The sequence below is a fragment of the Melanotaenia boesemani genome, chromosome 13 (assembly GCF_017639745.1).
Source record: "Melanotaenia boesemani isolate fMelBoe1 chromosome 13, fMelBoe1.pri, whole genome shotgun sequence".
NCBI lineage: Eukaryota > Metazoa > Chordata > Actinopteri > Atheriniformes > Melanotaeniidae > Melanotaenia > Melanotaenia boesemani.
Window position 1 is genome coordinate 34,291,850 of NC_055694.1, and position 14,275 is coordinate 34,306,124.

A 14,275-nucleotide genomic window follows, 5' to 3' on the forward strand; every position below is an offset into this window, starting at 1 on the left:
GAAAACGAGCTGCGCATATGAGACCCCTCAAGCTCCGCCCAGCCTTTAGTTCAGCATGCTAGTTTGAAGAAAAAAATAACAGAAAGTTTCACTCTACATTCCCGCTGCTTTCAGCAGTTCAGCTCAGAGCTTCATGTATGCCTCAGCTTAAACAGACGACAATGTGCATTTCCGATCTTGGAGAGTTGTAGTTAGAAAAAAAAAAACTCCGGCCACAAAACCCACGTTGGAAAGTTTCATTCAGTCCTCCTGCATGATGCATCCATTTTTTAGAGCTTTTAAAAAAGGTAGTGCTGCTTCTGCCTGCTCCAGTAGCAATGCTACTGCTAGTACTTCACAGGCAGCAGCTAGCACACAGCTAACGCCCTTACCATCAACAAGCTCTGTTTCTCCTCCCCCATGTGTGGGTCCCTCAATGCCACCTACAAAGCAAGTTCTACCCAGTGATTTAAATGATAGTGCTCCATCTCAGCCCATACTTGGTAGCTACCCAAAGCGTGCATTTGGAACAGCATTAAGATCATTCAACCCTGCCTGGTACCGCACACGACCGTGGCTGGAGTACTCTGTAATGCGAGATGCATGCTTCTGCTTCCCCTGTCGCAAATATTCAGTTGCTAATGAGAGGGATGTTGTTTTTACCTTAACTGGTTTTAACAACTGGAAAGCAGCGCTTGATCGGGACAAGGGGTTGCAGAGGCACATGTCCAGTCATAACCATGTGCATACCTCAAGCATATGGAGTCAGCACAAAAGCAGAGACGCTGCAGGGGGGACTGTTGACTCTTTGTTGGTTGGTAAAACACAGCTTGAAAAAAACCATTACTATGTCAAGAGCATAGGCAGTGCTGTAAAGTTTCTCTGTGTGAATGAGTTGGGGCTGCGTGGGACTTCAGAAACTTTGATGTATGATAGGCCTGCTTCTGAAACTGATGGTGATGTTGCTTCAGGTCTTTTTCTAAAACTAATGGAGTACACTTTGGAGAAGGATGAAAAACTGGCAAACATTGCAAAAAGTATCCCAAAAAATGCAAAATATACATCCAAGGATATCCAAAATGAAATAATTCAAACACTGGCAGACATGGTGCTTGGAGAAGTCAAGAAAAAATATGACAATGCTGATTCTGCAGGGTTTTGCCTCAAAAGTGATGGGACCAGGGACAGGTGCAATGTGGAAAATTTGTCTGTGATTATAAGATTTGTTAGCAATTCCATACCAGAAGAACATCTTATTGGGTTGCTTGACTTGGATCAACTTGATGCAGAGTACATTGCCTCTGCAATACTGACACAACTTTCTGATGCTGGCTACAGTGCTGACAACATACTGTGCCAGTGTTATGATGGAGCCTCTGTGATGAGTGGCATAAGAGGTGGTGTACAAGCTCTGCTCCAAAAGAAACTTGCAAGACATGTCCCATACATACACTGCTACAACCACCAATTGCACTTAGTAGTTGTGCATGCCATGCAGAGTGAACCATGTGCTAAAAGATTTTTTGACCTCTCCAGTTCACTCTTCAGCTTTTTTCAGCATCACTATGTGTGCAAGCAATACAATGCACCTAATCTTAGAAGGCTGCTCCATATTCAATGGACGAGCCACTATGAAGTGACAAGGTGTATTGTTGAAAATGAAGACCAGATTCTTGATGTGCTCACTGAGATGACAGAGGATGATGATGCTGCAGTTGAGCTGTGCACAGAGGCATCAGGCCTCCTCTGTCAAATCAAGAGACAAGACTTCTTTAAGACTGGAAAATTATTAGTGCGAGTGCTTGGTGCTTTGAAACCAGCCAATGAAATACTCCAGTCTCAGACAGTGGATATGTGCAGGGCTTCTGAGGTTGTTGATGCAGCACTGGAGTCCCTAAAAGACATGCGGAACCATGATGATGAGTATTGGGGAGAGTTGTCTCAGTCTGCTGCTGTGGCTGATTCACATCCTCCAAAGAGAAGGAGAACAATTAGCAAACACCTTGGTGACAGTGTGGTGCTCTCATCTGTGGGCCACACAGATTCCATTTCCCCCAGTCAGTCTCAGAAAAGGTCTCTGCTCAACATCCTTGACAGGACCATTTCAGAAATTGAAAACAGATTCTCAAAGAAGAATGTTGACCTGATGAAAGCCATATCCTGTCTTGCACCCAAATCTAGCAAATTTCTAGATTTGATCCTGTTGTCCCCACTCGCTAGGCTGGCTGGCACTGTGATAGACAACACCAATCTAAAAAATGAAATTCTTGTGGCTAAACAGATGTTGCTCAAGAAATATCCAAATGAAACAGACCTGTCCACTGTGTGCAAGCACATTCATGAGTACAAGGAGGCCTTTCCCGAGTTGCATAAGTTATATGTAACAGCCCTGGTGATCGGTGTGTCTTCAGCATCTTGTGAGAGTTCCTTCTCCACACTGACACGGATCCTAACCCCCTACCGTCGAACCATGTCATTTGAGAGAAAGAGGAATTTGGTGATACTGGCCCATGAGAAGACCATCACAAATAACCTGGGCATGGACAAATTTGTAAGAGTTTTTGGGCAGAAAAATAGGAGACTGCTGTTGTAGAGTGAGGAAAGTTTCTAAACAAAATAATGATTTGAAAAAAGGACCCACACTCCCTCCCCCCACATTGAGAGAAGATAAAAATAAGAAATAAAATAAAATAAAAATATAGATAAAAATAAAGATATCTAATGTTCTGCTCTGTTTTGGTTGTTTGATGGGTTTGTTCGTTTGGGATACCTCTTTTATACTGTAGGTTATTTACATTTGTATACATATATGAGGTTATTGTAACAAAGTTATTTTAGATGCATTAATGGCTGTACGGTAAGAAAATTGTTATGTTGTTGGTTCTTAAAATTTTGATGAAGGATCATTTAGTTTTTACTCATTTTCATTTATTATTGTCATTATTTCCCCCTGAAGGTTCACTGCCTTATTTTGGTAGGGGGTTTAATTTTTTGCTCTGTTATTGTTGTGCTTGATAGTTATGATTCTTTAATCATTATGGTCTATATACAGACAGAAACAAACACACAGATAGTTGAGTTTATTGTTATTAGTTTCAAATTTATTCAAAATGCTTAGACATCTAATGGCTGTCCAATAGGGCAATTGTTATTTTGTTGGTTGTTAAAGCTTTGATTATGGATCATTCTTTTCTTTTTTCTTACTTCATTTTGTTATTGATATTTTCTGTTCCCCCCCTGAGGGATTGCCACCTTATTGTGGTCAGGGGGTTTGCGTGCCTCAGTGACTCTAAGAGCTATACCAGCAGGAGCTTTGGTTTCAGGTGGGACACCCAAGCTGGACAGGTATCAGAGTAGAGGCCTGACAAAGTGCAATCCATTTCTTTGAAGTTGGACTCCACTAACAGCACAGTTCTGTTAAAGAAACACTTAAAAAACAACAACAAGAAAATGCTGAAGTATGTACTCATAATGCCCCCTTCAAATTTATGCCTGCCCCCTCATGTATGCATTCCTAGAACTGGCCCTGGTCACGGTCTCATAGAAGATAATTTACTAACAAGTTCTAAACTTTTAAACAAACTAAATATTACTCATCAAATCTATGTGTCGTGGTAGATTTATTTTACTGCAGATATTTTAACTTTTTGAACGATTGATCTCTTCAGTGTCCCAGTAAGTAAATCTCTGCATGTACAAAAGCAGCACCATCTAAAATAAAATGTACCCATCATCAGTAGCTAAACCGTTTCATCACATGTCTGAATCTGTTGTGAAGAGAAACCAACTATTGACTTCTTTAAAGAACGCAGTTATTAAATGATTTGTCCTAGATTGATTCTTTTGTATTATAAGCCTTTAGGTTAAATAAAATTGTAATAAATAAAATGTAGTAAACTTATGTCTTTTTCTGCTTGTTTCCTCAAAGGTTTTTGAGATGATCAGATACAAACTCTGTAATAATAATTTTTACTGTCCACATTTAAACAATCAGAGCAGGAAAACTACAGCTCGTATTAACAACCATATCAATGAGGTTTTGTTGTAAGGAAGTTTATTTACTGCAGCAGATCATTTTACCAGCACTGATGCATCCGCCAGAAATTTTGCTCTTAAAACCATTTTGGAAGGAAGACTGAATGTTTCTTCAGCTGAAGACCAAGTGTCACTGAGATTTGGGATGAGATGAGGTGTAACATCCAAAACTGCCAGTTAACACCTGCAGATAAAAAGAAATATTAACGCGGTAGATAGTACATAATTGGTAATTAATTCTCTTTTCTTTCTAAAACCAAAAAGACAAACTGTGTTTTTATCTTCCTGTGCAGTATGTCACAGTGATTATGTCATACCTGTCATACCTACAATCCTAGCTAATATTACTCTGCTATTATAAAAAGGAAAACTCAACACTTCCATCCAGTTACCGTCCAATTTCATTAATAAATGTAGATCTTAAAATAATCAGCAAAACTCTGGCCAGAAGAACAGAAAAAATAACCCCTCTAATAATACATCCTGACCAAACAGGCTTTATTAAAGGTAGACATTCCTCTACTAACATGCGTAGATTAATTAACATCATAGATTATTCTACTCTACATAACCTGGAATCCACAGTCATTTCTTTAGACGCAGAAAAAGCGTTTGACCGAGTAAACTGGAAATTAAACAATAAACAAATTTGGGTTTGGGTCATCTTTCATAGATTGGATAAAAATATTATATAACAACCCAAATGCATGTGTGAAGACCAATGATCAAACCTCTCCAAGCGTCAGATTTGGGACTCTATCCTCTGATCCACCGGGGATATCTCCCACAGGGCATGGTGGGAGGGTTACGTTTGATGTGGATGTGTGAAAGTGAGTGTTTGTGGGTACAACACTGGGGAGGCTGTGAGTGAGGGGTTGGTAGATGGGGCTAACAGGTGAGTAGGGGAAAGTGGGAGGGTGGGTGGAGGAGGGAGGGTGTAGGAGGATGGGAGAGTGGTTGATGCTGCCCTAGTTCTTGGGTGTGCGGCTGGAATACTGGGGTGAGTGCAGGCCCACGTTGGGTGGTTGTCTGGGGTGACCTGGTCTTCCTGTGCTAGTTTGGGCCCTCTGCCTTGACAGGTTTTCTTCCAAAAGACAGAGCTAAAAGCATTCAGAAGAAAAGCATTCCTACAGCATCATCCCACCACCACCATGTTTAACAGTGAGGATGGTGTGTTCAGGGGGACACAGGGGGACAGTGTTAGTTTTTCACCACAAATAGCATTTAGCCTTTAGGTCAAAATAATCAACTTTGGTCTCATCAGACCGGTGTCCTCTAGGACCTCATATGAGTTTCTTCTTGCCATTCTCAAAGGCCAGATTTGTGGAGTACACAATAAATAGTTGTCCTGTGGACAGTTTCTCGCAACCACATTATGTATCTGCGCAGTCCAGCCACAGGTTGCGTTAGTGTTCTTCAATCTGTCAGTTTAGTTGGATGGCCACGTCTTGGTTGAAAATCATACAATAAAAAGTTTTTTGTATTTTCTTTTTATTTCTAGGTAATATGATAATAAAAGTCTGTTTGCCTGAATGCAGAGAGAATTCATTTGGCATTACAATAATGATGGATATTCTTTAAGGGCCCGATCACCCCTCTAAAATTGTGGTAAATGGTTTAGCCCACACCAGTCCAGTTGGTTTAACCCAGTTACACATGGAGTACAGCCTGACAGCCAGAAGAGAAAGTCATTAATATCCTGAAGAAAGTGAAGCCTGGATGCCAGAAAAAGGAAAGAAAAATGAAGACTGATTACCATTAGAAATTCATCAAAGTTGTTTCCACTTTTTATTTTACAGACCTCACAATAAAAACCAGTTCCACTTTGTATCCATGTTTTAGTCCTTTCCCAGTGATCAATCATGACATATTTGGTATCAAAAGATTCCTTGTAATTTCAGGATGGTGATGATGCCACTGGCATTACATTGTCTGTTCATCCCGAAGTCTGTAATGTTGATAACAAATTATCTACCATCATATTTTAAATTAATAAAACGAGAGAGCTTTCCAACTTTAAGGCCACGATGACTGAAGAACAAGTCAGAGTCTGATTATTATATCACCTACTGTTGGTGCTTTTGAGTCAGATTTAACACCTTATAAAACATCTAACCTGGAAAAAAAGGGAAGATCTTTTATAATTATTAATGAATGACTTAATTAAGTGCATTAAAGGTAGTGACATAATTCAGAAACTGTCCAGCCTGCTTGTTAGAAGAAACAGTCGAATAAGTACACAGTCAGAAGGAGGTACAATACAACACATGACTCGTGTTTGTTATGAAATACACCTGTTGCTAGGCCACACCAACAGTCATAAACAGGCTAAATGGAACCTTCCAGCACCACTTTAACATTGTAAGATCAGTATTAGTGAAGCTGAACATCATGAACCACATGAACCTCCAGACACAGCAGCAGCAGCAGGATCATCATCATGTCCAGATGATCCCTGAAGATGTGAGACAAGATGAGCTCATGGAGACAGGAAAGTTATTTGGTTTACAATCTGCAGCTGGTTCAGATGAAAGAATCTTAAAAACAATGACATCAAGTAGCTTTCACTCTATTGTATTTTATGCTACAAGCATATAGGACTAAATACAAATACACACCATATTTTCCATAAAATATGTGACATAGGGGTCCTTCCCATTTGTCTGGAAGACCAACAACAGCATTTTCATGAAAGACGACAACAGAAATGACCCATTGTAAAACAGTTTTATTTTCCACATTAAGCGAAGTAACAGACAGAAAGGTATATTTCCAGGACAATAACAGGACAGAGAATAACAACAAACTACTCAGTAACGTGTCCACATTTTCATGCTGTGGTCTTTCAAGCTGTGTCACAGCAGGATTTATCTTCCTGGTCTTTGAGGAAGTCTTCTCCAAAGACAACCATCTGCTTCAGTGGCTGCAGGATCTGAACATCAATTTCAGAACTTGTTTCTACTTCTGAGCTGTAGTTCTTCACAAGAAAGATGCAGTTCAGTGGGATGCCCAGCAGCTGGTGGAATTTTTCAGCCTGAAATTACAAATTTAATGGAGTTGAGCCAAAGTGTGTCTTACTCGCTGCTTAATGAAAGTCACAGAGAGGCTGCTCTGATGAAGCACTCACTAACTGAGATGTTATAAAAATGAACTAAACACAAATTTACCCTGGAAATGAAAAGTTTTTTTATTAAGCTAAACAAAATCTCAGCAAGTGTAATTATAAGTTTGTCCAGCTTTGGATTAGATGTTAAAAAAGGAATAAAATTTACAAATAAGAATTAAATAATCGCTCCATGTATTACATTACAATGTTGGGATGTTTTTCCCGCTTTTGTTCATTACTGAGTAGTTATTGAAACACCAAAATAAATTTTAATGGTTTGAAATCCAAAGACACATAAAACTTTACAGGTAGAAACTTACCAGGTCCTTCAGTTTCTTGCTCTTGTAGATATTCTTGATATCTTTTTTTACTTCAGGACAAGCCTCATCAACGCGGGTGATGATGGCCAGTTGAGGAATCTCTGTTGATACAGAAGCATCATCAGCATTTGAAGTAAACTCTTCGTTTGCTTTCATTTATCTAAATATTTCTGGTAGATTGGATGTGATTGTCCATACCAGGTATTACATAAACTAGTTTGATGTCTTTTCCTACCCAGTCTGCTGGCTTCCAGTCTGACCTCTCTCATCTTCTTCACTACTTCATCATTTATTATATTTAGAGTTGTAGCAGAAACAACAGAAACCAGAACGTGGATTTTATTATCCAGAGAAGGATGTTTGTTGTAGAATGGATCCTTCTCCATCAAAGGGCGATTAGGAATGAACTAGAAAATAATTAAAACGATGATACCACCACCAAACATTAAAAATCAGCTTTAATGATGACAAAGTATTTTCATAAATGGTACATTTGTTTTAAAAAAGTAAATGTGTTAATTGTAAGGAAAGTTCAGACCTCGTAACCCTCTGCTATATGTCCCCTCAGAGCAAGTTTGAGATCTTCCACAGTGATACCACTTTTATGTGACTCCAACCCCATCATGTCGTTGAAAACAAAACTGCAATGTGTTTCATTTTCATCCTTGGAGATCCTAAATGTTTTGTACTAAAGGAAGAGGGTGGAGTTATTTACATCAACATTATTTGCAATGACAGATGTAACTGAGGTAGAATCTTCTAATAAAGCAGCAGGATGTGTTTTGGTGGGGAGGTGGGAGTTAGCCTGTCCTGTCTGAACATTCAGCATCCAAGGTTTAAAGAAAAGTTACATGTGACGTTTATGAGCTGAATTTACCTGAAAATGAACAAATGTTCATACCTTTTCAGTAAAGCTGGCTGTTGCAGATAAAGCTGCATCTGTCAAAACCCGAACAATTATTCTGCCCAGTACAACACTCTGCGCTGAGTTAATGAAACTGGATTTGCCAGCACCGACTGGTCCATGAAGCAGGATTCTGAGATGGCCGGCACGATTATTACGGGGTTTATATGATTTGATGAACTCAAGAATTTCCCGATCTCTCCTGTCCACAACAATAATAATAAAACAACAATTACAATAATAATAATAATAATAATAATAATAATAATAATAATAATAATAATAATGATAATAATAATGATAGCTGAGAGTGAAAGACAGTAAAGCATTATATTTATGTTTAGCTAATACACCGTCCCATTTCAACTGAAGCAGATCCACAGAAACAACAATGACATCAGACTGAGTTCATGTCTGTACTCACTCTGGTAATTTCCTCCATGGCTCACTGAGTAATGCTGAAAGAAAAATAATACAAACATAAAACTGTTTAAAATCATCTTCATACATAATTTACAATGAAAATACTAAATGTTTTACATTTAACATCTTTTTAAAAAAGTAAATGTGTAATACTTCAGGACTCACATGGTTCTTTGTTCTCATGTCTTCTCTTATGTGCTAAAGAAAAACAAAATCACACATTTATATGTTAAAATAAAACACTGTTTTAAAGCATCTTCATACATTATTTACAGTCCTCCAAGGTGAAGATTCTAAAGAGAAAATTAGACAAAAATTTACATTAAATGTATAGATAAAGATGTTTTTAAAGCATCTGCGTACATTATTTACAGTAAAAATTAACAAGGTGAAACATTCAACATCTTGAAAAGAAACATCTAAAATTAAAGCTGCAAGCAGCGTTGGAGGCCCTCGCACCTCTGGCGCCGCTGCGGCCTATTGCACCGCCCCATCGGCCAACAGCCCCCCTCCAGCAACACAGCCGCTCTTTCCCACAGCCATAAACCCATTCTTCCAGAGTTTATCTCCATCAAGAGCTGATTTTCGTCATGAGAGGATCAGCTTGCACCTCAGCCTGTCCAGTGATGACATCTGAAGCATTCATGACCTTGTTTCATACAAACTGTGTTGAATTCCCACAAACCGGAGCATGATTTCATCAAGAGGAAAATTCCACGTGGCCACTAGGTGGCACTATAGTCGTTTTCATGTAGTACCATGTTCAGGTTGGAACTCTAATGAGAACAGGAAAATATCAGTTCAACTGGTCAACTGACAGCAGAGCTAGAGCCACTTCCTGTTTCATGGCGAATGATATGACCATAGGGGGCGCTATAGAGCCAAATAACTAGCATATGTCTATTTGAATCAGTTCCAGGCCTGACCACTGTCCTCCCTGCCGAGTTTGGTGGAGATCAGGAGTACATTGGGTCCGTTACAAGTACTTCCTGTTTCATGGCGGTGGACGCCATTCGCCATGGATTTGCTTGACAACGGAACTCGAGGTTTTTTTCTGTGGTGTCATGAAAGGGTTTGACCTGATCTGAAGCACTGTAGAGTGTGTGAGTTTAATCCCTAATGAGCGGGACCCCGCTGTCTGAAAATTGCACTTCCTGTTTCAAGTGGGCGGGGCTTAGGCCAAGACCAGAAGTAGTAACATGTATCTGTTCAGGAGCAGACCCTGGTTAATTACTGCAAGTGTCATATTGATTGGATGAAAATTGAGGGATTTATACAGATTAATGATGTCACGGCGCCTTATCCAACCTTGTCATGGCGCCACGGTCTCGCCATGCAGCGTTGAGCAATGTCCAGATGACAACATCAGGACTTGTAGATGTGGTTGGCATGGAAATGAGGTAAAACATGTGCAGTTTGGTACAGGATGAGTGTTGTATTTCAGAAATAATGGATTACATGCTTCATGGCGAAACATCAAAACTTGATGAGGTGCTGCCGCTGAACGCCACCTCCTATTACAAAATTTTCAATAACTTTTGACCACACATGCCTCTGGAGTGTTCAGACTGAGTTTGAGGTAAATACAATAAAATCTGTAGGAGGAGTTCGTTCAAATGCAAGGCAAAGAAACATGCAAAAATGACCCCAAAAATGACAATTTTTTCAAAATGGCCGACTTCCTGTTGAAGTTATCATATAGGTCCAAGAGGCTTTTTTGTACATCCTCCCAAGTTCTATCAATATACTGGATTTCAGCCATATCGCTCAATGTAGTGGGCAGATATGATCAATTAAATATTTGTAGGGGGCGCTATAGAGCCATATTGCAGTTTTTCCAGCATATGTCAATGTGGCTGAGTTCTAGGCCTGACCGCGTTCCTTCCTGCCAAGTTTGGTGAAGATCAACGTTACAATGGGTCAGTCACCAGTACTTCCTGTTTGATGGCGTCGGACCACTATTCGCCATGGTTACGTTTGACGAAGGAACTTGAGATTTTTATTGTGGTATCATGAAAGGGTTTGACCTGTTGTGAAGCAGTTTCAAGTGTGTAAGTTTCATTCCTGAGGGGATGGACCCCGGCGTCTGAAAAAAAGCACTTCCTGTTGGAAGTGGGCGGGGCTTAGGGCTAGACCAGAATTGGTGATATGAATCTGTTCAGGGCCGGAACCTGATAAATCCCTGCAAGTCTGATGGGGATTGGATCAGAATTGAGGGATTTATACTGATTTATGATGTCATGGCGTCTTATCAAAGTTCGCCATGGCGCCACGGTCTCGCCCTGCAGCGTACAGCAACAGTTTTCACTGGATATCATCACCAACTTGTTTTCTGCTGTCTGACCCAGTTTGGACCTGGTTGTGTCCAAAACTTCAGATAAGTTGGTCTCCAAGTAAAAACCATGACTTCCTGTCGCCAGGGGGCGTGGCCAATTCATAACCCAAATATTGACATGTTGTTGTGTTCAGGATGGGACTGGCATCATACATGGCCATTTTGTTTCAGATATATTCTTTAATGTGGAAGTTATATCACTTTCGTTTTTCATGGCAAGACGTCTAACTTTGAGGCTCCGCCCCCTCCATGCCCTTTCTCCTATTAGAAAACTTTCAATAACTTTTAAAGACACATGCCTTCTGAACATCCTGAGCTATTTTTGTAGCGGTACGATGAAATCTCTAGGAGGAGATAGATTTTGAACGACGTCAGTGAAACATCAAAATGGCGACTTTGACCCAAAATGGCCGACTTCCTGTTGGGTTTAGGCTGTTGCTCTAGGAGGATTTTTTTTTCGCCCTATAATGAAGAACATGTGTAGGGATTTTCATAAAGATTAATGACGTGCAGTGGCGGGGCATCATAAATAGGTGGCGCTCTCATTCAATTTTGCCCGAACAGTCCCGAGCACCCCAAAATACGTAAATTTACGCATTCCCTTGGGGGGATACGCAAAATTTGGTGAGTTTTTGAGCATGTTCAGGTCCCCTCACGGGCAATTTACTTTTGAGAAGAATAATAAGAAGATTAAAGCTGCAAGCAGCGTTGGAGGCCCTCGCACCTCTGGCGCCGCTTCGGCCTATTGCACCGCCAAATCAGCCAGCAGCCTCCCTCCACCAGGACAGGAAGCTATTTTAATCATGATGCTGCAAGAAGCCAGTTTATTTTCAATCATGAGTTCATGAAGAATGATATTAATGAGTACGAATTGGTTTTACAAATAATAAAGGGTTAAAATGATGGGACTTCCTGTTCCCAGGGGGCGGGGCTATGGCGTTGACAACATCAGGACAATGCGAGGCTTTTTTGTATTTCCTGACATGTTCTATAAATATGCCACATTTCATCAATGTTAGTCAAAGCAGTAGTTGGAGCTGATAGATTTAATATTTATAGGGGGCGCTATAGAGCCACATAACCAGCATATGTCCATTTAAATCAGTTCCAGGCCTGACCACTGTCCTCCCTGCCAAGTTTGGTGGAGATAGGGAGTACATTGGGTCAGTTACAAGTACTTCCTGTTTCATGGCGGTGGACGCCATTCGCCATGGTTTTGCTTGACAAAGGAACTTGAGGTTTTTTTTCTGTAGTGTCATGAAAGGGTTTGACCTGATCTGAAGCACTGTAGAGTGTGTGAGTTTAATCCCTGATGAGCGTGACCCTCGTGTCTGAGAAAGGCACTTCCTGTTTCAAGTGGGCGGGGCTTAAGCCAAGATCAGAAGTAGTTCTATATTTCTGTTCAGGAGCAGACCCTGATCAATCACTGTAAGTGTGATGGTGATTGGATGAAAATTGAGGGATTTATTCTGAGTAATGATGTCATGGCGTCTTATCCAAGTTCGTTATGGCGCCACGGTCTCACCATGCTGCGCTAAGCAATGTCCAGGTGACAACATCTGGACATGTAGATGTGGTCGGCATGGAACTGAAGTGAAACATGTGCAGTTTGGTACAGAATGAGTGTTGTATGTCAGAAATAATGGATTCCGTTGCATGATGGCGAAACATCAAAACTTGATGAGGCGCCGCCGCTGAACGCCACCTCCTATTAGAAAATTTTCAATAACTTTTAACCACACATGCCTCTGGAGTGTTCAGACTGAGTTTGAGGTAAATACGATAAAATCTGTAGGAGGAGTTCGGTCAAATGCAAGGCAAAGAAACATGCAAAAATGACCCCATTTTTTCAAAATGGCCGACTTCCTGTTGAAGTTATCATATAGGTCCAAGAGGCTTTTTTGTACATCCTTCCAAGTTCTATCAATATACTGGATTTCAGCCATCTCGGTCAATGTAGTGGGCAGATATGATCAAGTAAACATTTGTAGGGGGCGCTATAGAGCCGTATTGCAATTTTTCCAACATATGTCAAGATGGCTGAGTTCTCGGCCTGACCGCGGTCCTTCCTGCCAGGTTTGATGGAGATCAATAACACAATGGGTCAGTTACAAGTACTTCCTGTTTGATGGCGTCGGACCACTATTCGCCATGGTTACGTTTGGCGAAGGAACTTGAGATTTTTATTGTAGTATCATGAAAGGGTTTGACCTGTTGTGAAGCACTTTCAAGTGTGTAAGTTTCATTCCGGAGAAGATGGACCCCGGCGTCTGAAAAAAAGCACTTCCTGTTGGAAGTGGGCGGGGCTTAGGGCTAGTCTGGAATTGGTCATATGGATCTGTTCAGGGCCAGACCCTGATTAATCTCTGCAAGTCTGATGGGGATTGGATGAGAATTGAGGGATTTATAGTGATTTATGACGTCATGGCGTCTTATCGAAGTTCGCCATGGCGCCACGGTATCGCCCTGCAGCATAGAGCAACAGTTTTCAGTGGATATCATCACCAACTTGTTTTCTGCTGTCTGACCTAGCTTTGACCTGGTTGTGTCCAAAACGTCAGAGAAGTGTGTCTCCGAGTAAAAACCATGACTTCCTGTCGCCAGGGGGCGTGGCCAATTCATAACCCAAATATTGACATCTAGTTGTGTTCAGAATGGCAGTGGCATCATACGTGGCCATTTTGGTTCAGATATATTGTTTTATGTGGAAGTTATATCACTTTCGTTCTTCACGGCGAGACTTCAAACTTTGAGGCCCTGCCCCCTCCATGCCCTTTCTCCTATTAGAAAACTTTCAATAACTTTTAAAGACACATGCCTTCTGGACATCCTGAGCTATTTTGGTAGCGGTACGATGAAATCTCTAGGAGGAGATAGATTTTGAAAATGTCAGTAAAACACCAAAATGGCCGACTTCCTGTTGTTTTTAGGCTGTTGCTCCAGGAGGCTTTTTTGTTCGCGCGAGCATTTAGAATATGTGTCGCGAATTTCATGAAGATTGGTGACGTGCAGTGGCGGGGCATATTAAATAGGTGGCGCTCTCATTCAATTTTGCCCGAACAGTCCCGAGCACCCCAAAATACATAAATTTACGCATTCCTTTGGAGGGGTACGCAGAATTAGGCGCGTTTTCCCCCATGTTCAGGTCCCCTAAAATGCAATTTACTTTTGAG

At 40.8% G+C, this 14,275-nt stretch overlaps 1 protein-coding gene across 1 annotated transcript in view; it reads right to left on the minus strand.

Moving 5' to 3' along the window:
- Positions 1–6,424: 6,424 nt before the first annotated feature.
- Positions 6,425–14,275, minus strand: part of LOC121651007 (interferon-induced protein 44-like) — a gene marked incomplete at its 5' end in the record, with an annotated part of 29,147 nt that continues 21,296 nt past the window's right edge. The window contains 7 exons of the mRNA XM_042002847.1: positions 6,425–7,048; positions 7,441–7,541; positions 7,676–7,847; positions 7,979–8,128; positions 8,342–8,546; positions 8,769–8,802; positions 8,933–8,965. Coding sequence (XP_041858781.1) covers positions 6,860–7,048; positions 7,441–7,541; positions 7,676–7,847; positions 7,979–8,128; positions 8,342–8,546; positions 8,769–8,802; positions 8,933–8,965 — 884 coding nt within the window. The remainder of the gene's footprint in view (positions 7,049–7,440; positions 7,542–7,675; positions 7,848–7,978; positions 8,129–8,341; positions 8,547–8,768; positions 8,803–8,932; positions 8,966–14,275) is intronic.